Below are 24,537 nucleotides of genomic sequence, written 5' to 3'. Positions count from 1 at the left end.
AGACGACTATTGCACTGTGGCACAGTGCACACAGGACCATGGGCTGGCACCGCACACCCACGAGACAGACCACATTATGGCACTGCACATGGCTACGTGAAATACATAAGCTGTGCGGCTTTCAAGCGTGGGACAACCTGGGCATATCCACTCTGGGGGATGTAATGACGGCCACCTTCTTCAAAACGTTTCAAACACTACGAGCAGATTTCGGACTTAGCACCACACAACACTATAGGTATCTACAATTGAAACATGCATGGAAGGCGGAAGGCCCCTTCCCCTCCCCTTTGCAAGACTACGCGCCGCTAGAGGGACGTTTGTTGCAGGAACACCTACAAGAACAAGCAGTGTCCTACACCTATAGAACTCTGATTAATAATGCCCCGGACTGTTTGACAAAACTGAGGGAGGCGTGAGAAAGTAATCTGGGGCCCTTTGACACCACAGACTGGGAATCGGCACTTATGCATCCCTGGGAAATGGCAATCAAGTCCAGACTAAGACTTATACAATATAAAATCCTACATCGGATCTACTACGATAGGGCCTGGTTGCACAGGATGGGTAGAGCGAGAGACCCGTGTTGCCTGAGATGTGGCCATGAACATGGAGACTTTTATCATACTATATGGGACTGCCCCCATATTCAGGTATACTGGGAGAAAGTGACGCTGGAATTGGGAAAGGTGCTAAACGAAACCCTACCACTAGACCCAAAATGTATCCTCCTAGGCATATCAGGGGATGTGGATCTAAGTCATCCACACTTCATCTTCGCAGCCCTGGCCCTGGTTGTAGCTAAAAGAGACGTTGCCAGGAAGTGGGGTTCTGCACAGGGACCACAAATAGAGGAGTGGAAGACGGGGATGGACCTATACATGGCAGCGGAGAGGGTCATATATAAAGCTAGGGGCTGCCCCAAAAATTGTTTTAAAGTATGGGGTAAATGGAGAACGTACTATGGCATAGATGGGGAGATAGATCAACGATCCCAGGGATATGGACAGGCGCCATGAGGCTGAGGGGCAGTGTGGAGGTACATCTCACTAACCAGCGAGAGGGATTGAGGGACCAAGACACGACTGATGCAAAGAGTGAGGGGGGATGAGGTAATCAAACTAATCTCCACCACCAATCCCGCTTCTCACGCACTCGACCCTACACCCTTCCAACTGACCAAAGAATTCAAACTCTCTATAGCCCCGTTCTGGAGCAGAATCATCAACAGCTCCTTGAGAACCGGTAGCATAACAAACTGCCTAAAAGTAGGTCAAGTAATGCCAATAATTAAGAAAACAGACCTTGACTGCACAGACCTAAACAACTTCAGGCCTGTCTCCAATCTCCCCTTCCTATCCAAAATCCTAGAAAAATGCGCACTCTCTCAACTGACTCAGCAAATGGACAATATCAGCCTTCTTGACCCTCACCAATCAGGGTTCAGAAAAGGTTACAGCACTGAAACAGCGATCCTCAACATCAAAGATGACATCCGTAAGTCACTGGACACCGATCACAGCTACCTATTGATTCTCCTAGACCTTTCGGCTGCCTTCGATACGGTTGATACCAGCTTCTCATCACGGCCCTACAAGAAAGGGCTGGCGCAGATGATACGGTCCTCCGTTGGTTCACTGCCTTCCTTCAAAACAGATCGCAAAGGATAAAAATCAAAGACTTTGCATCCGACCTTCGCCCTATCAGAAAGGTGTACCCCAAGGTTCAATGCTCTCTCCGACACTGTTCAACATATACATACAACCCATCACCACTACACTCATAAATGCGAAAACCTCCTTCCACCTATAAGCTGATGACACTCAGATCTATCTAGAAACCACCTCCCGAGACAACATCTCCAGACTAAATAAAACCATTAAGGAAATTCAACAATGGCTGACCCAAAACCACCTCAAACTCAAACAAGTCAAAACAGAGTTCCTCCTAATCTCCAACAAGGAAGAAAACCAACAAATTACAGACTGGCTCAAGGATATGGATGCTCTAAGCAGCACTCCCACCATGGCTAACTCAGTAAAATCTCTGGGAATCTTCCTTGACCCAAAACTGGAAATGACCCACCACATCAATAACTCTGCAAAGACTGCCTTCCTCAACCTGAAACTTCTCCACAAAATTAAACCATTCATATCTACCAAAGACCTCAAACAAGCTACACTAGCACTGGTGCTATCAAGACTAGACTATTATTATTATTATTATTATTATTATTATTATTATTATTATTATTATTATTATTATTATTATTAAATTAGTTTTGTAACAAAGGGTTTCCAGGTGCCTAGCACACAAATTGCTAGAAAAGGAGCAGTCAAAAACCATTTGCTACTAAAAGAGCCAAGTTTTAAGATTTCCTCGAAAGCTGAAATAGGACGGGTCACTCTTCAAGGACACCGGAAGAGAATTCCAGATTTTGGGGCCAAGACAAGAAAAGGAGCGGCCTCCCATTCTTGCAAGTTTAAATCTGGGAATCACGAAGTCTCCGTGGGCTGTAGAGCACAGGGGACGAGAAGGAATTTAAGGATGGATGAACTCTTGCAGATACGCTGGTGCCACACCTTGTTTGATTTTAAAGATGTAACACAGGGTTTTAAATGTAATTCTTTGATCAATGCAAAGCCAGTGAGGGTCACGTAAATACAGCAAGATGGAAGCCTGTCTAGGAACTTGACAAAGAAGGCGTACTGCAGAGTTCGTAACTACCTGTAGCTTTCTCAGTACCGTTTGGCAGCTACCGAGATAGAGAACATTGCCGTAATCGAGGAGAGAGGTGATGAGTGCCTGGACTACCGTGCGTTGGGTTGAGGCAGGAAGCATCCAAATGATCTTACGAAGCCACCTCAAGATTGTGAAACAAATGGCAGCAACACTCGCCACCTGTTGTCTCATAGATAGACTATCATCAATAATGATGCCCAAATTACGGACGTGGGAAACAGGAAGGGAAAAGGAACCCATTTCCTAAGGCCAATGATGAGGGCCCCATAGGTCCTTGTGCTTGCCCAGGATAAGGACCTCAGTCGTATCCCCATTTAATTTCAAAAAGTTAAGGCGCATCCACTCTGTCACTTGCCGTAAGCCGCACTGAAAGGCAGATGTCGTAGCGTCTTTAGTGGTGGAAAGCGAAAAGACAATCTGCGTATCATCCGCATACGAATATAGGGAAAGACTCGCCTCTTCCACAATCTCTCCAACAGGTCTGACATAGATGTTGAAAAGCAGGGGGCTTAAAATGGATCCCTGTGAGACTCAATATGCGGATACGCAGATCTTGGAAGATGCCTTGGCAGAAAAGACTTGAAAAGTGTGACCATCAAGGAATGAAGCAAACCAGGATAGGGCAGTGCCGTCCAGGGCAAGAGACCTAAGGGCGTTAAGCAAGATGTTATGCGACACAGTGTTGAATGTGGCACTCAAATCTAATAGAATGAGAGCCGCACTTTCCCCTTGATCTAAATGCTGGCGCAGTTTCTCAGTAACCTCAAGCAGAGCGATTTCAGTTGAGAAGTTGGCTCTGAACCCGGAATGCGAACAATCAAGAAAGCCAACTTTGTCTATGTGTTGTGTCAGTTGAGTATTGATATGTTTCTCCAAAATTTTGGAGAAAGCCGGAAGCAGAGACATGGGTCTAAAGTTAGATAGTACAGAAGGATCTGCTCTGGCTTTTTTCAACAAAGGGATGACCATGGCTCGCTTCCACTCGGGGGGTACCAAGGCCTTCTGCATAGAGGCATTAAGAAGATCGATAAGGACGCCTTTCGATGTGGCAGAGAGCTGACAAAGGATGTTAATAGGCAAAGGATCAATAGGAGACCCAGATTTAATACTATTAAAACAATTTTGGAAAGACTCCTCTTCAAATGGGTGCCAGGAAGAAATCTTGGCTATCTGGTCACAATTACTGTGATATGTAGGGTCAAATGCAGAAGCCGTACTACACAAGGAAGGGGAAGGAGCAGAGAGTGACTTGTAAATAAGTTCAACCTTCTGAATAAAGAAGTCAGAAATGTTGTTACATTGATTTTCATCAAGGACAGGAGGAGGAGGGATGGTATCAGAGCCAGCTAACTTCTTCACTACCGAAAATAGAGCCTGAGGACGATTAGAATCCTTAGTTATTGTGTTAGCAAAGTAAAAAATGCGTGCCTCTTTACACGCTGAATGATAACTGTTAAGAGCAGCTTTGTAAGCATCTTTACAAGTTAAAGAGTATGATCTCCTCCATCTTCTTTCAAGTGCTTTATATTTAGACTTAATAACTTTAAGATCGTTGGTAAACCATGGGGCAGGGGGGTGATGAGTAAAGCTGAGTTGCGTACAGGGGGCAGACAGATGTCAATGGCATTGCCCTTTGACTATGACTATGACTATAGCAACGCAACCCTAACCGGCACTGGTAAAGCCCACCTAGCTCCCCTCAAAACAACCCTGAGCGCGGCAGCCAGAATGGTCACCGGAATCAGGAAATGTGATCACATCTCACCAGCACTAAGAGAACTAAAATGGCTCCCTGTGGAACAGTGGGCCAACTTCAAAACTGCCTGCCTCAGGCACAAAGCCCTACACACAGGTAAACCGGACTACCTGGCCGCCAAACTAAAGAGGGCTGGCCAAACAAGGAACCTCAGGAGTTCCAACTCCCTCCTTCTCATCCCCATGAAAGCACGCAAACAAAAAACCGCGGCCAGATCATTCGCAGGAAACGCGCCCAAAATCTGGAACTCCATCCCAGTAGATAACAGGACCACCCCATCGTTCCCAAATTCGAAAAACTCCTGAAAGCCTTCCTCCTCAACCGGTCCCTCCCAAACGTATAGCTGCCACCTCCAAGCCAACCGTGATCCAGTGGGTTCCTGACCCTGCATCGTACTGTCCCACCAAAGTCCACCACCAAACAAATTAGCCCGGGAGGTGAGACTGCTGCTAGACTTCTGCACTACCTCATGAATGCATGCTATGAAGCTACCTAAGGACTCATCTACTACCTCATGTATCCACAGCACTCGTTAAATCCAGATTCCCTATGATTAAGACTCCTCTACTATTGCAATTTCTGAAATCACACTGTTGTAAAGGGCTCAGATACCCTCGGATCAGGTCAGCGCTATATAAAACTCCTAAAATAAATAAAATAAATAACTCCCTTAGCACCACCACTCCGCCAACGCTTACAGACGCCAAGACTGCAGTGTGCAACCTCCACCGATGTATCTCCAACTGCGTCGACATCCTGGCACCCCTCAAGACAAGACCAGGCAAACAACTCTCCAAGATGCCAACTGGTTCACTCCCGCCCTCCACTACACCAGCCCCACCTGAAGACGGCCTTGAGAAGAGATGGAGCCACAACAATCAACTCCGCAACCCAGTCACCCTTGCACCATGGCGCAAGGGTGCCTGCGTTGGCACATGGCAGCAAATGTGCACCAACGTAGGGGAAAAAGATGGGGGGCTTATTCATGAGCCTCTTCTGACAGTTTCACCGGCTGATGCATCACTTTCTTGACATGCTTGCAGTGTGATTCTTGCACCACATTGCACCATATTTGAAAGTGACCTGGTGAAGCCCTGTGCCACATAATACCATTAAACCTGCATCAGGTATGATGTATGCAGGGTGGGCGTTCCCACGCAACAAAGCCTCATAAGAGTGGCGCAGTGAAATCCATCAGATTTCTCTGCAACAATTGTAGGACGGCACTGCATCAGTACCTTTCGCCTGCCTCATGGCAGGCATAAGGATGATGCAGTCCCACAGGGATAGGCTGGCCCCATGCATTGCTGGAGTTGCATCATGCTTGTGACACTACTGCAGCAATGCATAACTTTAGCGCTGACAGATACATCAGGATTCCAAACGTATCTGTCATTAATTGCGACATGGAGCACCGTACAGTGAATACAGCGCGTCCATGGTGTCGCAAGAAGGGCGAAGTGAAAAGTTTTGCAACACTGTTTTGTCACATCGATGAAACACTTTTCATTAATGAGGCCATGGAATGAGCCCTATCTTATTGATGGTGCACATTCCTGCCCTGTAGTTGTGTTGCAGGGCAGCACAGCAACTTTACTTGCAGCGCTGTCCTGCACCAAAACCTTCTGAAATGAGGCCCCAAGTGTTTGAACCCTTTTTAAGACCAGCTATTTTCTGGTCTTAAAAAAACTGTCTCTAACTGGAGTTAAAGACAGTTTTTTGGTTGTGCACCATACAAGGAATTCCTTGTAAATATTGCAAAATGAGGTTAGCAGCTGTTTTTGCATGGAAGCGCCTACATTACATCTCATTTTCGTTAAGTCTCTCTAACAGAAGTGGCGATCCTAAAAATTCACATTTAAGAAGGGAACTGCCGTTAACTGCGGTTAGCGGCAACTTGTAAATACGGCGATAAAAAAAAGCTGCCATAACATCAAACAATTGACGCTAAGGAAATGTTAACTCCTGGAACATATGCCCCAAAGTGCCTTAACTCCTGGTTGCGGAGCATTGAATAATAATAATAGGGAGTTTTGTAGAGCGTATGGTGACGCCAGACGGCGTGTCCCCGCGCTGAGATACTAGCGCTAGCAGAAGAGGTGATAAGGTGAACCACTATTGGGCGTAAAGAAATGTTTTTAGTTTAGCTCTGAAGATGGACTCTGAGGGTTCCAGGCGTAACGCCACAGGGAGTTTATTCCAGCTGGATGCCGCCAGGTACCTGAAGGACCTGCCTCCCATCCTTGCTTTGGACACCTTAGGAATGGACAGGCGTCCCGTGCCAGATGATCTAAGGGAACGCAGAGGCTCATATTGTGTCAAGAGATCCTGTAAGGGGAGAGGTGCCCTGCCGTTGATAATCCGGTGACACGTGCAGAGTGCTTTGAATTCCACCCTGTATCTCACCGGGAGCCAGTGTAGTGTTCGGAGCGCGGTTTTAGATGCTGATCTTCTGGGCAGTCTGAGGACCAGCCGGGCTGCGGCGTTTTGTAAAACCTGCAGGCAGTTTAAGTTCTTCTCGAGAGTCCCCAAGTAGAGCAGGTTGCCGTAGTCCATTTTGAACGTGACTAATGCGTGCACAAGTGTCTGGCGGGCTTTGATGGGAAGGAGCTCCAGGACCTTCCAGAGGGTCTTGAGGGTCCCAAAACAGGAGCCGACCACACGGTTGACCTGAGGTCCGAAGGTAAGGTTGGAGTCGAACCAAACACAGAGATTCCTCGCCTCCTGGCATGGGATTGGTGTGGGTCCTAGGCAGGGTGGCCACCACTCTGACGTCCAGGCCGCTCGGTCTCCCCCTACCACCAGCACCTCAGTCTTGCCTCCGTTGAGCTTGAGACAGTTGGCAGACATCCAGGCAGCTAGGTCCCGCGTTGAGGATGAGTAGGGCAGTGACAGGCATGAGGAGCAAAAGACACACAGATGATGGATGGAATGAAGAGCAAATCAAACATTCACCCCCAGTCAAAAGATCTGGGTTAAATACATCCTTCTTTTGTTGCTCACCATGCCACCCCAGTTTAGGCCTAGCCATATGCAAATCAGTCTTGGCCCTATGGCTCATGGGAACAGTCCAGCCCGAACTGCCAAGCCTAGTCCTCCTGGGACTAGTTTTGGGCCATCACCCCTCATCAGCCCGGCTAGCTTGAATCCAGTGGCACAGTGATCCCAGGACCCAAGTCTAGGCATATCCGGCTCACTTAGGGCGAGAAAGAATAGGACACACGCTGGACGGAATGCAGAGCAAATCAAACATTCACCCCCAGTAAAAAGATATCTGGGTTAAATCCATTATTCTTTTGCTCACCATGCCACCCCAGTTTAGACCCAGCCTCATGCACATCAATCTGGGCCCTGTGCCTCAAGGGAACAATCCAGCCTGAACTGCCAATCCAGGTCCTCCCTGGATCCGAAACAAAAATCCTGGGACCGGTTTCGGGCAGCACCCCTAATCAGCCAGGCTAGGTTGAATCCAGAGGCACAGTGAGCCAGTGAGCCAGGGACCCACGTCTGTGCATACCTGGCACACTTAGGGCGAGAAAGCAAAAGACACACAGATGATAGATGGAATACAGAACAAATCAAACATTCACCCCCAGTCAAGAGATCTGGTCAAATCCACTGTTCTTTTGCTCAACAAGCCACCCCACTTCAGACCCAGTCATATGCAAATCAGTCTCTGCCCTGTGCCTCATGGGAACAGTCCAACCCGAACTGCCAAGCCAGGTCCTCCCTGGACCTGTAACAAGCATCCTGGGGGCGGTTTCGGGGCATAACCCTTTATCAACCAGGCTAGGTAGAAAACAGTGGCACAGTGAGCCTGGGACCTACGTCTGGGCATGCCCAACGCACTTAGGGCGAGAAACCAAAAGGCATACAGGTGAGGGATGGAATGCAAAGCAAATCAAACATTCACCCCCAGTCAAGAGATCTGGGTTGAATCCATCATTCGTTTGCTCACCATGCCACCCCAGTTTAGACACAGCCATATGCAAATCAGGTCCCAGGATGCTTGTTTCCTGTCGAGGGAGGACCTGGCTTGGCAGTTCAGGCTGGACTGTTCCCATGGGGCACAGAAGTCAAGACTGATTTCCATATTGCTGGTTTCAAACTGGAATGGCATTGGGAGAAAAAACATGATGGATTTAGACCCGGAATTCTCTTTAGTGGAGTGAATGTATGACATTGTTCTGAATTATGTCCATTAAGTGTTCTTTTTGCAATTATGAGGAGCTGCAGGGCTGCTATTCAAGGTCCTGCATCATGGATGTGTGGCACAGCAGCATTTCCGAGGAGCTGTGAGGCTGCAATACGTGGTCCTGTGTCGAAGTGCATTGCACAAAGGCGGTTGCAATGAGCTAAAGAGTGATTCATCGCACTCCATTGGTTAAGCAAGGCCCACAGCTGAGCTGGCAGAACACCTTCAGGCCCACTTCCAAGGGTCTAGAACTGGGGTGGCACGACCTGAGGCGTTAGGCCTTCAAGCATGCAGAGTCCAGGTGTAGGGTTCAAGAAGGTAGGAGCCTTTTCTATCCCTGAGGCTCTGATCAGGAGGTTATTCAACTGGCCCTTGGAGTCACTCTGGTGGTCCGAGGTTCAAGATGCAGGTCCAGTCCTTTTCACCCAGGCAGCAGGGCAATGAGTAGCAATGAAGTAGAGTAGCAGTCCTTCTTGCAGCAGAGCAGAACAACAGTCCTTCTTCTGAGACTTCCACGGGTCCAGATGTGTAATGAAGAGTGGGTCTGAGAGTTGTATTTTTATACCCAGTGCCTTCTTTGAAGTAGAAGTTTCTAGGGATTCCCTTTGAAGTGCATGGAATGTTCTGCGTCCCCTGCCCAGGTTCCAGTCTGGCTGCAGGCACAATGGGCTGTTGTGAATTTTTTTGTGTGAAGGCAGGGCATAGCCTATTGACTAGTAAGTGGGACTGTGCCCAGCTCCGCCTCCCACTCCTACCAGTGATGGCTCATATAGGCACACCTAATATCTATACTGTGTGGCTGTCTGAGAGGAACATACAAAGTCCAACTGTGCGCTAGACTGAGTCATGTGACACAGGAACAGGCTGCAGGCACCAAATAGTCAGGCCGGAAAAATACCAGCTTTAAAAAAGTGCCATTTTTAAAATTGTGATCTAAAATTCGACTATGCCAATAAAGAAGATTTTAAATTACAACTTCCCAGACACGAAACATGAATTCCCTACTTGCTCCCAATCATATTTAGCACTTACTAAATGTAATAAGGCTACCTAATGCTATCCTATGGGAGAGGTAAGCCTCACAGTACTGCATAAAGAATTTAGGAGTTTTTAACTACCTGGGCATGTAAAACTTAAAAGTACATGTCCAACTTTTTAATTACAATGCACCCTGACCTGTCGGCTGTCTAAGGTGTACTTTAGGGGTGACTTATATGTAGGGCTCCCGGTTTTATTGTATTTTTTTTTTTACATTTCTGTGTGTATTTATCCATATTTCTTTTTTGTCAACTTTATCTGTATTTATCCATATTCATTATGATGTTTGTGAAAAAAATAAAGCTGAAACTGGTATTTATTTACCCAATAAATATGCAGTCACACTTGAATGCCTGTCAGTTTTCAGTGATATGAACACCTGCAGAAGATAAATCAATGCACTTATATGAAAATATGCAGATTTGGGTATCAGTGTTTTGCATATCTGCTGCTGTTTAAGCCTCTTTATTAAAATTCCTTTTTTAACCCCCTTACCTATCAATCCACACAGTTATTGGGGTGGCAGTCATGGCAAAGTGTATTTAGAATCACTCAAAAAGCACCAAATTTCCGTTTTTATTGACATTTAAAAATAAATACAGACAAGAAAACAAATAGTTTTCTGTCTGTATTTATCTGTAAAAATCAGTAAAAATGGAAAACAGGGAGCCTTACTTATATGTAATAAGCTTTAAGCTTGGAAAGAGGGTTATATTGCCAAGTCGAATTAGAAGGCCAGGGGTACGTATAAAGGTTGCTAGGGTGGAAGTCCCAAAGTGCTGCAGGCCCACTAGTAGCATATAATTTACCCCCTCCGGCTATATGGTATACCACCTTACTAGGGACTTATAAGTAAATTAAATGTGCCAATCAGGTGTAAGCCAATTTTACCATGTTTTAGTGAGAGAGCACAAGCACTTTGGCACTGGTTAGCAGTGGTAAAAGGGCACAGAGTCCTAAAGCCAGCACAAACCACAAAGTAACTCAGAAAAATAGAAGGGTGAAGGCAGGAAGTTTGGCGGAAGACCATCCTAAGGCTGACAGGTCTAATATCACTATCTATCTCCCTTGCCAAAGAGAGACAGCATTGCCAGCATCAGTTACTATAAGCTGAGAGGAAGAAGTCAAGTCTTCTGGTTGAACTGATGATGTTAGCAGGTTGAAATAGGTGCTTCTCCCACCCCAAAGTGCTTATTCCTTATTTGCATCTTTTTGGTCATGTATGTGAACCTTCACATACTTGTACTGCCCTGATCATAATCATTGGCAGTCCTGGCTATGAAGGTCAGAACCTCGGGTCGTGTCAGTGAGAGTCCAACAACCCCCTTCCACCTCTTCAAATACCACTGAATGCTCTCCTGAGACGAGGATCCCAGCTGGATTCACATGCAACACTCAAAGTTTTGTTAACTGTCCTCAGTATCTCGTTTTACTTCATATCATAAATGCTAGCACCCGGCGTCCCACTCTGTGCCACTGAATGGCTGGCATACAATCCCACCCATTGAAAGACTGAGTAAGACTCAGCCTAGGCACAAACAAACCAATCTGAAGTGATTGTGCAAGCAAGAAAATGCCTGTGCTACACAGTTAAACCTGCACGACAGTACTCCTGTGCCCTCCAACACATATGCACTAACATTGAGCCACAATTAAAATAGGAAGTCAGATTACCCCTGCATTCGGAAACACATTTACCTAAAAGTGAACAGAAGTTTATTCCTTTAATGAATCTCTAACAGTAACTGTACTATATAATTACTGAGAGCAACTTATATATTAGGACCCCTCAACGGCTAAGTATTAAACTCTTACCATTTGTCAATCAAAGATTAACAAGGCGGTATGTGGTAATTCAGTCAGCAACTTGTTTTCAAATATCATCATCACTTTTAGCCTTACAGACTTTCGTGGGTACAAATTAAGCACATAAGTTGGAAGAAATAACTGGGAGTCCATGACCAACCTGAATAAAATTTTGGTTAAAAAACTTTTCACTGCTTGGCCATCTGCCAGAAGACCCCACGCTGAAACCAGGAAAACATCCGTTGTGGCCCATAGTCTACTAAAAACAACGCCTGGAATGGAACCATACCTAGCGGTGATGCACAATGCGCAGGAAAGATTCTATATGACTAGGTTCCGACTGAATCTCCATCACCATTTATTGGCTGTTCCTACAGGCTTCACACGCTCGGTAGAGTTGAAGGGTACCTGCGGCTGCAACACTAGGTCTCCGCAGGATACCCTTCACTTTCTTTTATTAGTAAGGATCTTGAAAAACAAAAAATTGAGACATGCTAAAGCAGCCCTCCTTTTTCTGCAAAAAGCCTCAGACCCATATACTCTACTCTGTATTATAAGTTTTATTAAGGTGGCCATTAGATTAAGGAACACCAGGAAAACATCAGCCCACATTAATCCATAGACTAAATCAATGTCTGTATAAAATTCCCAATGATCTAATGTTCATTTCGCCCCTTTTTTAGACTTATTTTTATTGTCCTTAAAATGTAATTTTAAAAATGCTTTTTAAATACTATATGCATGTATTTTTATGCTCTTTAATGGTATCTTTTTAAGTACCGAATAAAGATATTTGAATTTAAACTGGGTGAATTGAAAAAAGCTTGGACAAGTAGGGAGTAGGGGGCAGTATACAAAGATACAAAGTTGAAGAGAGGAAGGGGTAGAAAGAATTGCTTAGAACACCTAGTGAATAAAAACACATGTTGCTTTTTTTTTTAAATAAGGTTTAGCTCGGACTATACATTTATTATGAGTGGTTTCGGTTTCAAACTATAAGTGGCATACAAACTTACTACCCCGACTCCCCTCAAAAACGACTTTTGAAGAATTGGGAGTATTAACTCTTAAAGTAGTTTGAAAAACAATCCAATTCAAAGGCCCTATGACAACAACACTGCCAAAAGACATTAGCAACGACAAGCCCTTATAAAGACGACACCACCTATACTGGGCAGTAATTTTTGGATGTCCTTCAGCGGGTCAGTCAGCTTGCAGCTAAGCAGTACTTTAAATGGGCAGCTACTCACATGTACTCAGTACATGACTTATTTATATTGAAAGGGAGAGTACCTGCCCTTCTTAGCAGCACTCGGGTACCCTGGACTATTGAGTGCTTACACTTTTGTATTTCGGTTTCAAGCCCTAGGGCTAGAGTAGTCTTGATTGGTCATGGAAGGAGGGTCCATGTCTGGATGGAACGATCTGGCGTGGAATGTGCTTGGGTTGAGTCAGCTCGATGAAGTATAGAAAATGTTTGGACCTTTAAAGTATTTGGAATATGCACCGTATGATAAACTTGTTTTAAAAAAATGTAACTAGAATTATCGTGCTTGCCCTCCACATACTTCAATTTCCTAATATTTAGTAGAATTTCTGTACTGTACATTTGGGTCTGTACTTTCAATGTAAGGTGTCTTGTGTTTTTAACATGGATAAGTAATAGAACTTGTAAGCTGTAACTTTTATGGTTTCTTATTGTGTAAACAGAATAAAGTCTATTGATGATGATGATGATGAGTCAGTGAATATTTCTGGGGAGCAGGCGAGCCATGTGGTGCTGGAGAAGTTAATCGTCTGGGGATTCAGGCCTATATTGGACAACCTTCCTGTATTTTGTGGGATTCTACAACTAATAGAGGAGCTGTCTGTTCCATGTCCTGCTCAAGGACTTATGTACAAATGATTTGTTATGGGTCCCGCACTCCTGGGTAGTTATTTAGAAGATTGTTAGTTGAGTGTAGTACTTTCGTTGGTGCAATGGATGGTAATCTTGCTGGGCTTCCAAGATCAAGATATATCACCATTAAACTATGTATCCTGTGAACACAAGATGCATTCCATCCATGCACTCCTTTTCAAACTTTCATAGATTTTCATACAAATTTTACTTTCTTGTAGAATGATTCATTTATTTCTCATTTTGTTCAAGGTATATCATTATGTTCATGACTATTCAACATATTCCATGTCTCGGAAACATTTTTCACATAATTGTAGTCGCCCAATGCATTTCAAGCGTAACGCCCTTCCTCAGGGGACTTCATAAACTCTTAATGCATGGAATTGTTCGTTCCGGGTGTTTAGCGGGGTACTGGAAACGTGGAGTCTCCCTCGCTAATCTTGGCGTGCAGTAATAGAACTTGTAAGCTGTAACTTTTATGGTTTCTTATTGTGTAAACAGAATAAAGTCTATTGATGATGATGATGATGAGTCAGTGAATATTTCTGGGGAGCAGGCGAGCCATGTGGTGCTGGAGAAGTTAATCGTCTGGGGATTCAGGCCTATATTGGACAACCTTCCTGTATTTTGTGGGATTCTACAACTAATAGAGGAGCTGTCTGTTCCATGTCCTGCTCAAGGACTTCCCACGACTTCAAGTAGGAGAAGAAAATAAGGGATGTAGTAACACGGGAATGAATACCAATCATTTGCAGAAAATCGTACGAATGTACTAGTTTTGGACATGAAAACAACGCAATCTCTGTGGAGGTCTCCTCTTCATTCAGTACTTATGTTTATTTATTTTATTTTGCAATTTTATATAGCGCGAACTTGACTCAAATCGGGTATCAGAGCTCTTTACATAGCACTAGTTGCATTACATGAGGACACATTAATGTTTTTGTCAAGCATGGGGAGATTAAGTGATTTGCCCAAAATCACAAGATGTTTAGCATCATTGCCGAGACTCGAACCCAGTTCCCCAGATTCGAGGTCGACCACCATAGCCGTTAGGCCAACTCCTATTGTGGAAAAATACAGGTAGTACCTTAGCACTGGATAGACTTTACACAACCAATTATTAATGCCAGACAAGGGTGCCATGTATTAACCTCGAAGACGTTATCAGCAGAGAACCACTGTGTTAGCATAAATCATGTAATCGAAAAATGTAGCACCTCTGCCTAGAATTCATGGAGCACGACCCATGCCCAGCAATGCAGGCAGTACATTTTTTAAGTGTAACGGGACCCATTCCCTGAAGCTTTCAAGCTTGCACTGTCCTCCCACCCCACCTCCTCTCCCTTTTAACACCACCACCACCCCACCTATCAGGGAAACTCTGCCACAAAGGAGTTCCCTGGCAGTCAATAATTCTGCCAGCACTTGGCAAGTGGCCCTGTGTCATGTGTGACTTGTTTACGCACTTGCGGCTTTTTAGCTAGGCGCCCATTGAATGCTGGGATAGTCAGGCGGGGACTTCTAGGTTTGGGATCAGTTCCGGAGTGGGGCACATCATAAGTGGGGTCACTCCAGTCAGTCACAGTCACTGTGTTATATAGCACGCACCTATTAGACATGGCAGGTTGCTATCTGATCTCCGCCGAGTGAACTTCGAGGCGCTGCGGACTCTTGTCGCTCGCTTATCTGCTCCCCTTTCCAGACTCTCCTTCCTCAGGGTCTCAGAGCTCTTTCGCAAGTGCCACTTGTTTACAGTTTCCATGGTTACACGTTCCGGTCCGTAAAACCATTGTTACCGGAACAACTTGTCCCGTCAGCTCATTGGTTGACTATGATCTCCCAGACGCCCCTCCTCTGACTAGCTGCGTTACGTCACAAGAAGCTCTGTCGTCAGAATCTCGGATGTCCCATATCACTTTCCTGGATGTTCAGAGTCGGGGCTGTAGAGGGTGGATGCTCGGCGCTTTCAAAGCCCGAGGAAAGACAAACTAAAGAGATGGCTACTGCTTTCTCGAAGTTCAAGTTTGATCGTCTCATTTACAACTGGTGAATTGACATCGTTTGTACCACACCGTCCTCAGAGGGCAGTATAGTACACGAAGATTCGTGCAAATTAAATGATTTATGTGTTTGAAAAAGCTTAAAAGTAATTTAACTAAGGCTTCTGCATTATGAAGTCGAGTAATTTTAGAGAAGCAAATTTGTACCACACATTGATGAAAATTGACGTTATGTGCGGTGGAGGGCTCAGAAAATGTGCACTCAAACAGCACGATTTATTGAAGTATAGGGAAGATGATGTGTGTAACGGCCAGAGCGATCGACTTTGGAGCTGGAAATCGGGGCATATTTAAAAGGCTCCTGCAGCACTTTTACGCCACGGCCCACGGGGCGGCACTTTTGTGACGCCCTGAAGGTGGAGTGTGCTGGCCGGTATTTACTAGACCACGCTAAGCCACCATGCATGGGTTTTCATGGCCTTGTAAGTATGGAGTAAGGGAATGCCTTACTCTGCATGGAAGGGGTGTTTCATGGGTGCTGCTGTGGGTGTTCCCATGCAACAGCCATGGTTTTTGACAATGCCCCAGAATTTACAAAATAACGTTAATCTCGGGCAGCGCCAAAACTAATTCCTTCTCAAAGCAAGTAAACCTTGTTTTTTCCTCTTTCCACATGTTCTGCCTCCTGCAGCACACAAGGAATGAAGAAAACACCTCCTTTGTTTTTGTGCAGGAAGGTGCCAATTCCTCCACAAAAGCAATCATGCCAACAACACGGTGCAAGGGTGCCTGCATTGGTGCTTGGATGCAGATAGTACGCCAGCGCTGGCAGAAAAGACAGGAATGCGTTCTATCTTGTTGATACAGCTCATTTTTGACCTTTTCTTGTGACATAGGGCAGCACAACTAGAAGGCTTGCAGTGCTCCCCTATGCCAAAACATTGTAAATATGCCCCAAGTTTCGAGACTCTGTGTCAGCTCAACGTCCTGTTAGTCTGGGCAAATCAGTTAATATCCTGTGCATAAAATATGAATGTGTCCTTGTGTAATGTATCATATGAAAGCGCTCCAGTACCTTCTGGCCTAGTTTGCGCTATATAAAACTGCAAAAAAAGAACAACAAGGAAGTTCAGGATGGGAGCTAGCCAGCCTTTTCAGTCATGTCTTTAGCAAAAACTTTCATGTTTCAATTTCTTTTGCATCTCAATCTCCGGCCATGCTTAAAGGGGATCCATATTATATGCATAAGGAGTTAAAAATATATCTAAAGTGTACGTTTTTAGAAATATCAGATGTTTCACTCAACAAAAGAATCACATATAATCTGAAGGTATATAGTTGCCTATGAATGTGGACACTAAGAGCCTCATTTACGATGCTATAGCGTCACTTTTTTTGCCGCTCCAGCAGTGTAAGCCTCTCAGTCATATCTATGAGGCGACGTAAAGTCACTCTGCGTGTCCTCATAGAAAAGGAGCAAGACAAAGCAGCGCAAGCCGCTGCCTTGCCTTACTCCGTGTCAAGGAGGCGTTCCATGGGTGTTACGGTGAGTTTTCCTATGCAGCACCCACGGATTTTGATGCTGCCCCAGATTTACTTAATTATGTATACCTGGGGTAGCACCAAAACATTACGCCGCCCCCAAGAGCAGGAGTAACAAGGAGAAATATTTTTATTTCTCCTCCTTTGTTTATTTTCAAAGTTTTTTAGAGCGCGAACAAGATCCTTACGGATATCAGAACGCTTTACACACATATGGGATACCAAGAACAGAGGAATAATAATTAAACAAGTCATTTAGTGCAAAGATGAGCAAATGGTTAACAATAGAGCCAAGGCAAGGTAGTAACGGTGCATAGGTGGTCAGGCTGGACATAGTCATGCGAGGAAAAATAATGAGTCACGAGATTTCTTTAGTCTAAATTCAAGTGAGTTTAGCTAAGAGGAGTGATTTTACTTCTTTTTTGACAGATGCCGTGGATGAGATAAGTCTGATTTCTGGAGGGAGGGCATTCCAGATCCTGGACGCCATCCCTGAGAAGGAGCGTTTATATGTTTTTTTCTTGTGGAATCTTTGAGGTTTCAAAAGAAGATTTTCTGCGCTTTTTGTGGTTCTTGAGCCACTCAAGATTGTCAGTTTCTGAGCGAGGTAACTGGGTGAGTTTTGATGTATAGCTTTGTGTGTCATGCATGCGATTTTCAGGTGTATTCTAGCTTCGTATGTCAGCCAGTTCAAGGATTTTAGGCCGGGAGTGATGTGAGAGCGTTTTTTTGAGGCAGTGATGAGTCTCGCCGCAGCATTAATAGAGGCTCTTAGGGGTGCGGTTGTCGATGTAGGGGGGCCACACAGGGCAATACTTCCATAATCTACTCGAGGGTAAAGTAGAGGGAGGTAGAGGGAAGTGCTGGTTCAGAACCTGGGTGCTGCGTGTATCATTCTTTGAATCACTAGCTCCGATGTGAGCGCTGAATGTGGAATCAACGCTTTTGTGCACAGCTACTCCTGAAGGGGCGGGGCCCCGCGAAGAGCCTGTTCCCATGCAAATTCCCCCGTCTTGGAGTCCTCAGTCAACCGAGGACTCCAGTCGCAAAGGCACCCCCACTGCGGGGAGGATCTCACTCCCCAGGGTCCTTCCAGTGATCACGATCGGGGGCGATAGAGGTAAAACAAGAGGCAATCATCGGCCAGTTCCGCGAACAAAGAGATCATCCAGGGCCCGCTGCCTGCGTGGCCCGGCAGCTTAGCCGCCACGCTCTGATCCGATCTCCGATCTTGGGTCACCGGGGGCATATTGCTGCCTGGCCCGCGTAGAGAGGAAGAGCTCTCCCGCCTCTCGTTGCGGTCCTCGGCTGCCTGGCAATCGCTCCGCAGAGCTCCCGGGACCACCATCGATGTCTCCGCTCAACGGCCCCGCAAGGTCGCTGGCGGCACAGCTCCTGTGGCAGAGGAAACCTAGGTCTACAGGACCCAATGCACGTCCGCCGGAGCAGGCCAAGCCCCAGCCTGTGTGGATGTTCGTGGCCGGAGGGGCCCCTAGTACGAGCCGGTCGTCTTTTTCGCGATTCTGTGCAGGATAGCTTCCAGGTCCACGGCTGCCTGGTAGTCACTCCGCCGAGCTGTTGGGTCAATCAACGATGCCTCCGCTCAGCAACCCCACCAGGTCAGCAGGGACCCTCCAGAGCCTTTGTGGGTCTCGACCTGGTCAGCAGGGGGGCAGAGCTGCTGTGGCAGAGTGGGCCAGAGAAGGATGTCGATGGGCGAAGGGGCCCCTAGGTTGAGCCGGTCGTCTCTTCCACCAATCTGTGCAGGATAACTTCCAGGATGGTGTCCAGCAAGAGGAAGACACCTCCGAGGTCCGAAGTCCGCCAAACGAAGTTCGCTCCTATGACCGTGAAAGGTAAGAGCTCTAGGTGTGCAAGCAAAAGCGCAGAGTAGATAATATAAATCCAGTTACAATTAGGTTAATGGTTCCAAGTGATGACTGCCGCTAACAGGTATAATAACCATGTGTGCTGCAAAATAGCACACATACGAAGAGTAAAATGCCTCTCAGGATTGTTTTTGTGCAGGAAGGTGCCCTTCCTGCACATAAACAATCCTACCTGCAATGAAGGCACCATTGCACCATGGTGCAAGGATGCCTACATTGGCATTAGGCAGCAAACTGTGTACCAGCACAGGGGAAAGGACAGGAATGGACCGTATTTCATAAATACTGTGCATTCTTGTCCTTTTCCATTTGCATAGCGCAGCAAGAAGACTTGCAGCGCTGCCCTACACCTATTCCCCATAAATTAGGCCTTAAGTCTTATCCATTTTATACAATCACTATGACCAGTTGGAGTCCTTACTGCACACAACTGGCAAGTCAGAGCGGCAAGCTACAGTATCTCTTTAGTCTCTCCCTTATGCCATTCCACTTTTCCGGGATCTACTCCTAACATATTGTAAGTGTGTTTGGTTGGTAGTAGATACGGCGAAGGGGGGAAGTAAACATCACTCGTGTTGAATCCAGAATACAAGGTTAGTGCTTTCTGACACTGTGAAGCTCTCTGCCAGAGCTACCCAGAACACTAGGTGACTTCTAGTTACTATAGCGTAGATAAAATGTGCACATCGAGAGTTTCTCAAAGTCAATAGTTTGCAAAGTGCCGAGAAATGAATTTCAATGAAGTAGAGTTCTTGGTAAAAAACACCGGTTTATTGTTCCTCTTGTACTGGAACAATAAACCAGTGTTTTTTACCAAGAACTCTACTTCATTGAAATTCATTTCTCGGCACTTTGCAAACTATTGACTTTGAGAAACTCTCGATGTGCACATTTTATCTACGCTATAGTAACTAGAAGTCACCCAGACATTATTGTTGTTTTTCCAGTGCAGGGGTTTTGTTGTCTTTGTGCAATTGTGTGGATTCTAGGATCCAACTTTGAGCGGTTACGAGGGATTACCGCCCGCCCTTTTGCCTGGATTCTGATACCTCATAACAGAACAATACTTTGCGGTTACTGGGTTGCGCGCCTGACCATTTCTGGAATACCTTAAACCCTCCCAGCAGATCACTACCCAGAACACTAGCACACAGAGGGAGCAGTCTTCCCATTTCATCCATCCCTCTATTGTGGGACTCTCTTCTGAAAGGGCAAATGGCAGGCCCCATTTGCAAACTGTCTGCCTACACTATACTAGAAAATAGGTCACAGTCTCTAGTTCTAACACTTCCTGTCTAATAGTACTGTTCCTAACTGGAACAAAGGGACACAACTTAACAGGTGGCTGATGTTGCATTTCTAAAGAGACCCCCATCTTCGTCCTCCCACTCCTCCTGGTCTGGTGCATTCCAGAAGCTTTGTATCTAGCAGAAATACACTGTGCTAATCCGAGAGGCTCGCCCACCTCCATTGTTTACACAGGCCCACACAGAAGAAGCTGGATTATGTTGTGTCGATCGAAAAGTATAGCACACCTTCTACACACTGAATCATATATACGTACTCGCCGCACAACCACTCACTCAGGGATGTAACGCCGGACCTGGTTGTAATTAACTGAACAGATGATTTACACTGAGAGGCCAATCGCACAAGCAAGTACCGGTATGTTACCTTTACTACGACTCTTTTACAATGACCAGGGCTTTAAGTGGGATGAAAACACTGGGGGGTCTCTCAAAGGGGCGTGTGTGCCTATGGAAATAGGGGCTTGGCTTAAAACACAAAAATCTGTGCTTAGCATAGTGTGCCTGTACCGCCCGACTTGTATTTTGCTGTTTCTGTCATTGCATCCAGATAAGTAACATCATACCTACAAGAAGTCAGGACTATTGGCTTTGTCAATGGTTGTTAGTTGCATAAGATAAATAAGCAGCAACTATAGCTTGCATATAATATTGAAAAAGCTTCCACTCAAAGCCCTGGTGACACCAAGACAATGTTGCTGCTCCTGAGTTTCAAACAAAGAAGGGAAATCCATGGAGAAAATGACTCTCTTCAAAGGATTTCCCTTCCCCTACAACGCTCACCTGGCATGACGTCTCATGCCGTAACTTCTCTACTAGTGAGAAGTGTTAGCAGGGCACATGGATGTGCCTGCTGTCACTGCAGTCCGGAAAACAACAGATGCCTTTGCCAGGACACAAAAGACCCGTTTCGAGGCGTCCTTTAAAAAACTGCCGGTGCTCAGCACCGGTGAGACGCGGCCGGCCCACTTAAAGCCCTGACAATGACTCACATTTACAACGCTTCTTTTAAACCCGATGCTTATTTACATCATAATGCGAGTTGTTGAAAAGACAACGTAGTAGAGGTAGTTTACCAGTAGATGACAGTGTTGACTATCGGAACTCCTTATAAATAACTGCTTTTTGCGTTCATAAGTACTGGTAATTATATTTTTTCAAATTTTATTTTATTTAAGGATAGTTTATTAAAGTGATATAGGGGCAAAGAGTAGGAAGTAATTTTATTAGAATATATGAAATAAATTACATTTTATTTAAAAAACAATTAATTTTTAATGTACTTTTAATAATTAAATTTTAAGTATAATTTGTTAGTTTAAAATTATGCTCTTTCAAGTTTTATTCTATTAAAGAATAGGTTATTAAAGTGCTATAGGGGCAAAAGGTGGGCAGCCATATAATTAGAGTAAATTAATTATGTTTAAAATAGTTCTTTTATTAACTTATTTAATTAATTTAAATTAAATTTTTTTCAAATTACTTCTATGTAACAACAGGCTATTAAAGTGATATAGGGCAAAGGGTGAGAAGTAATTTCCTTAGAATATATTAATTACATTTTAGTAAAAAAGCGAAATTCTTTTTATAAATGACATTTATTTTGATCGTTGAAAAATTATATAGGAGCAAATGGTGGGATGTCACCTAAATACAATGAATTATTTTGAAAAAAATGTTTTAAAATATATTTTTGCAAAACGAATGCTATATACAATGGGTTACATTTAATTAGAATACCTAACTTTTATTTAGTAGTTGATTATTGTTTTTCAAAATTATTCTATTTAAGAACGGGTTATGAAAGGATATGGGGAAAGGGTGGGAAATATAATTTCCAAATCAAAAAATTAATTGAAGAGCACAAGTGTTTTCTTGTTTAATGGCAAAAAATATATACCATTCAAAAACGATACATTAAATAATAACTTTTGTTTACCATAAAACAACGTAGATAGCATTGTTGATTATATAAAAAGTCCATGCACTGCTTAGCTGTGTGACTATGAAAGAAATGACAGAATGTCAACTTAGGGCCTGATTATAAATTGGTCAGTATATTAGGACCAATGCATAAAACCCTGTTAACTACGGGTCGGAATTACGAGTTGGTAGGTATTTAAGGCAACAGATAATTCTCAGATGTGTTAAATACCTCAACCTTCATTACATTTTGGCAAATCAAAACTGGTGAAAATTAATGGGGAAAGCATACAGAATTTACTGAATCATCCAGACTTTAGTGCTTTAAATGCTAAAATATGTATGTTATTCCCCACAAACTTGTGATAGGTGCTAATTTATCGCACCTGATAAGTGTAATTGAAACCTATATGTCAGATCATAAATTCTTCTTTTACCACGGCAGTAGTGCCCACGCCTTGGAAAACAGCAAGGGTGGTCCCCTTGCTGAAAAAACCCACTCTGGACCCAGCTAAACCGGAAAGCTTCCGTCCCATATCCTTGCTACCCTGGGTCGCAAAAATTGCTGAAGCCCACGCTAACAACATTCTTTCTGACCACCTAAGCAACACTGGCGCCTTAGATCGCTCCCAGAAACGGGTTCCGCCCGGGCCATAGCACTGAGACCGCACTTGTAGCAGTGTGTGAAAATCTACGTACCATCCTGGATGAGGGACAGACTGCGGCTCTCATCCTGCTCGACTTCAGCGCAGCGTTCGACACGGTCTCCCATAAGATTCTCTTGCGCTGCGTGGAGGAGGTGGGGGTGGTAGATCCGGCCCTGGAGTGGTTCCGGTCTTTTCTATCTGACAGATCATTTCAGGTTGCGCCCCCCCCCCACCTTCCTCTCCCATGCTCATGCCTTCAAGCAGGGGGTTCCTCAGGGCTCGGCATTAAGCCCGGTCCTGTTTAACCTCTATGTTCACCCACTGACGGCGGTAGCAAGAGACCATGGTTTGACCATGATTTTGTACGCCGATGATACCCAGCTGGTGGTGGCCCTCTCTGAAGACCATATTCGGGGGGCCGCACATTTTCAGGCTGGCCTTGCAGCGGTCGCTCAGTGGATGACCACCAATTGCCTGCAACTCAACGCCAACAAGTCAGAGGTGCTACTGGTGGGGAAAGTCAAGGGACTCTGGAGCAAACATTGGTGGCCGGATTCTATGGGTAGTGCCCCTACCCCTAAGTCGGCTGCAAAAATCTTAGGGGTCTGGTTTGACGCCAAGCTGGATTTCCAAGAGCATACCAAGAAGAACGCTGGCACCTGCTTCGGTCTCCTCCGGGGTCTGCGACCTTTGCTTGGCTTCTTTGACCCTCCCACCCGCCAGCTGATAGTCCAACCAACTATTTTGTCTAGGTTGGACTACGCTAATTCACTTCCATCGGGAGCGAATAAGGCGGAAGTCATGTGCCTTTTAAGGGTCCAGAATGCAGCAGCCTGAGTCCTTCTGCGGCTCCCTAGTACGTGTTCTGCGACGGGTGCTTTGCGGCGCCTGCACTGGCTGCCTGTGCCTCAAAGGATTCAATTTAAGGCACTCTGTCTGACCTTCAACATTCTTAAATGGTCCTCTCCTGAGATTTTGTCTAATCTGCTGATCCCCTATGTACCTACACACCAGCTGCGCTCAGCCAAGCATTTCCTTGTCACGGTCCCCCGGGTGAAGCGTCTTAGACCAGGGGGTCGGTCCTTTCGGTACCTTGCTGCTAAACTATGGAATTCCCTCCCTGTGCAGATCCGCCGTCTAGACTGCCTTCTGTCTTTCCGTAAAGCAATTAAAACTTTCTTATTTCCTAGGGCCTAGCTTCCACTCATAGGGTCTAGCTTCTGCACTCTATTGGCATGGCTTCAAGCGCCGGGACGCCTCTTCGCTGAAGCATCTGTCGCGCTATATAACATTTCCAAATAAAATAAATAAAGTATCCCAAGGTAATGTTATTTATCAGGTGCTATAAATAGCACCTATATTCTTAATCATGTGCACAGAATGTTGACAAAAGAAAGGAAACAGAGCTGATGTTCTTTTTTTTCTAAACAAGCCTGTTCGTTTGTTAGAACTTGAAGAGATTCACTTTAAAAAAGATAGCACAGTAGATTTCCAACAATGCTGTGTTTTTGTATGCAATGTAAATGTTTTAATTAAAGTGCATTCAATGGCAATGTAACTGTGTGATGTAACAATTGTATTGTACTTGACTGCATTGTCTTCGATTTGGTTTCAGTAACTGATATCCGCAAATACCAGGTAAAAAAGCCTGTCCTGCAAATAGGAATTCACACTGTCACATGGGTCAGTTCCTTACAGTCAGGTATGCCGACAGTAGTCGCGCTCATAAAAGGCGGCACTCATGTGCGCCCCTCTAGGCCACAAACCCCCACTCAAGATTGATTTG

General features: G+C 45.1%; 1 protein-coding gene across 2 annotated transcripts in view; it reads right to left on the bottom strand.

Annotated features, from left to right (window-relative positions):
* Nucleotides 1–15,211, bottom strand: part of LOC147703193 (dynein regulatory complex subunit 11-like) — a 404,962-nt gene extending 389,751 nt beyond the window's left edge. Inside the window, exon 1 of one of the 2 annotated variants that reach the window (XM_086931729.1) lies at nt 15,052–15,211. In XM_086931729.1, coding sequence (XP_086787855.1) covers nt 15,052–15,062 — 11 coding nt within the window. In that variant the 5' untranslated portion in view covers nt 15,063–15,211. The remainder of the gene's footprint in view (nt 1–15,051) is intronic. The other variant, XM_086931728.1, reaches the window with a different exon arrangement.
* Nucleotides 15,212–24,537: the final 9,326 nt, after the last annotated feature.

This window comes from Lissotriton vulgaris, chromosome 7 (genome assembly GCF_964263255.1).
Source record: "Lissotriton vulgaris chromosome 7, aLisVul1.2, whole genome shotgun sequence".
NCBI classification, from domain to species: Eukaryota; Metazoa; Chordata; class Amphibia; order Caudata; family Salamandridae; genus Lissotriton; species Lissotriton vulgaris.
This window is presented reverse-complemented; position numbering and strand designations above follow the sequence as displayed.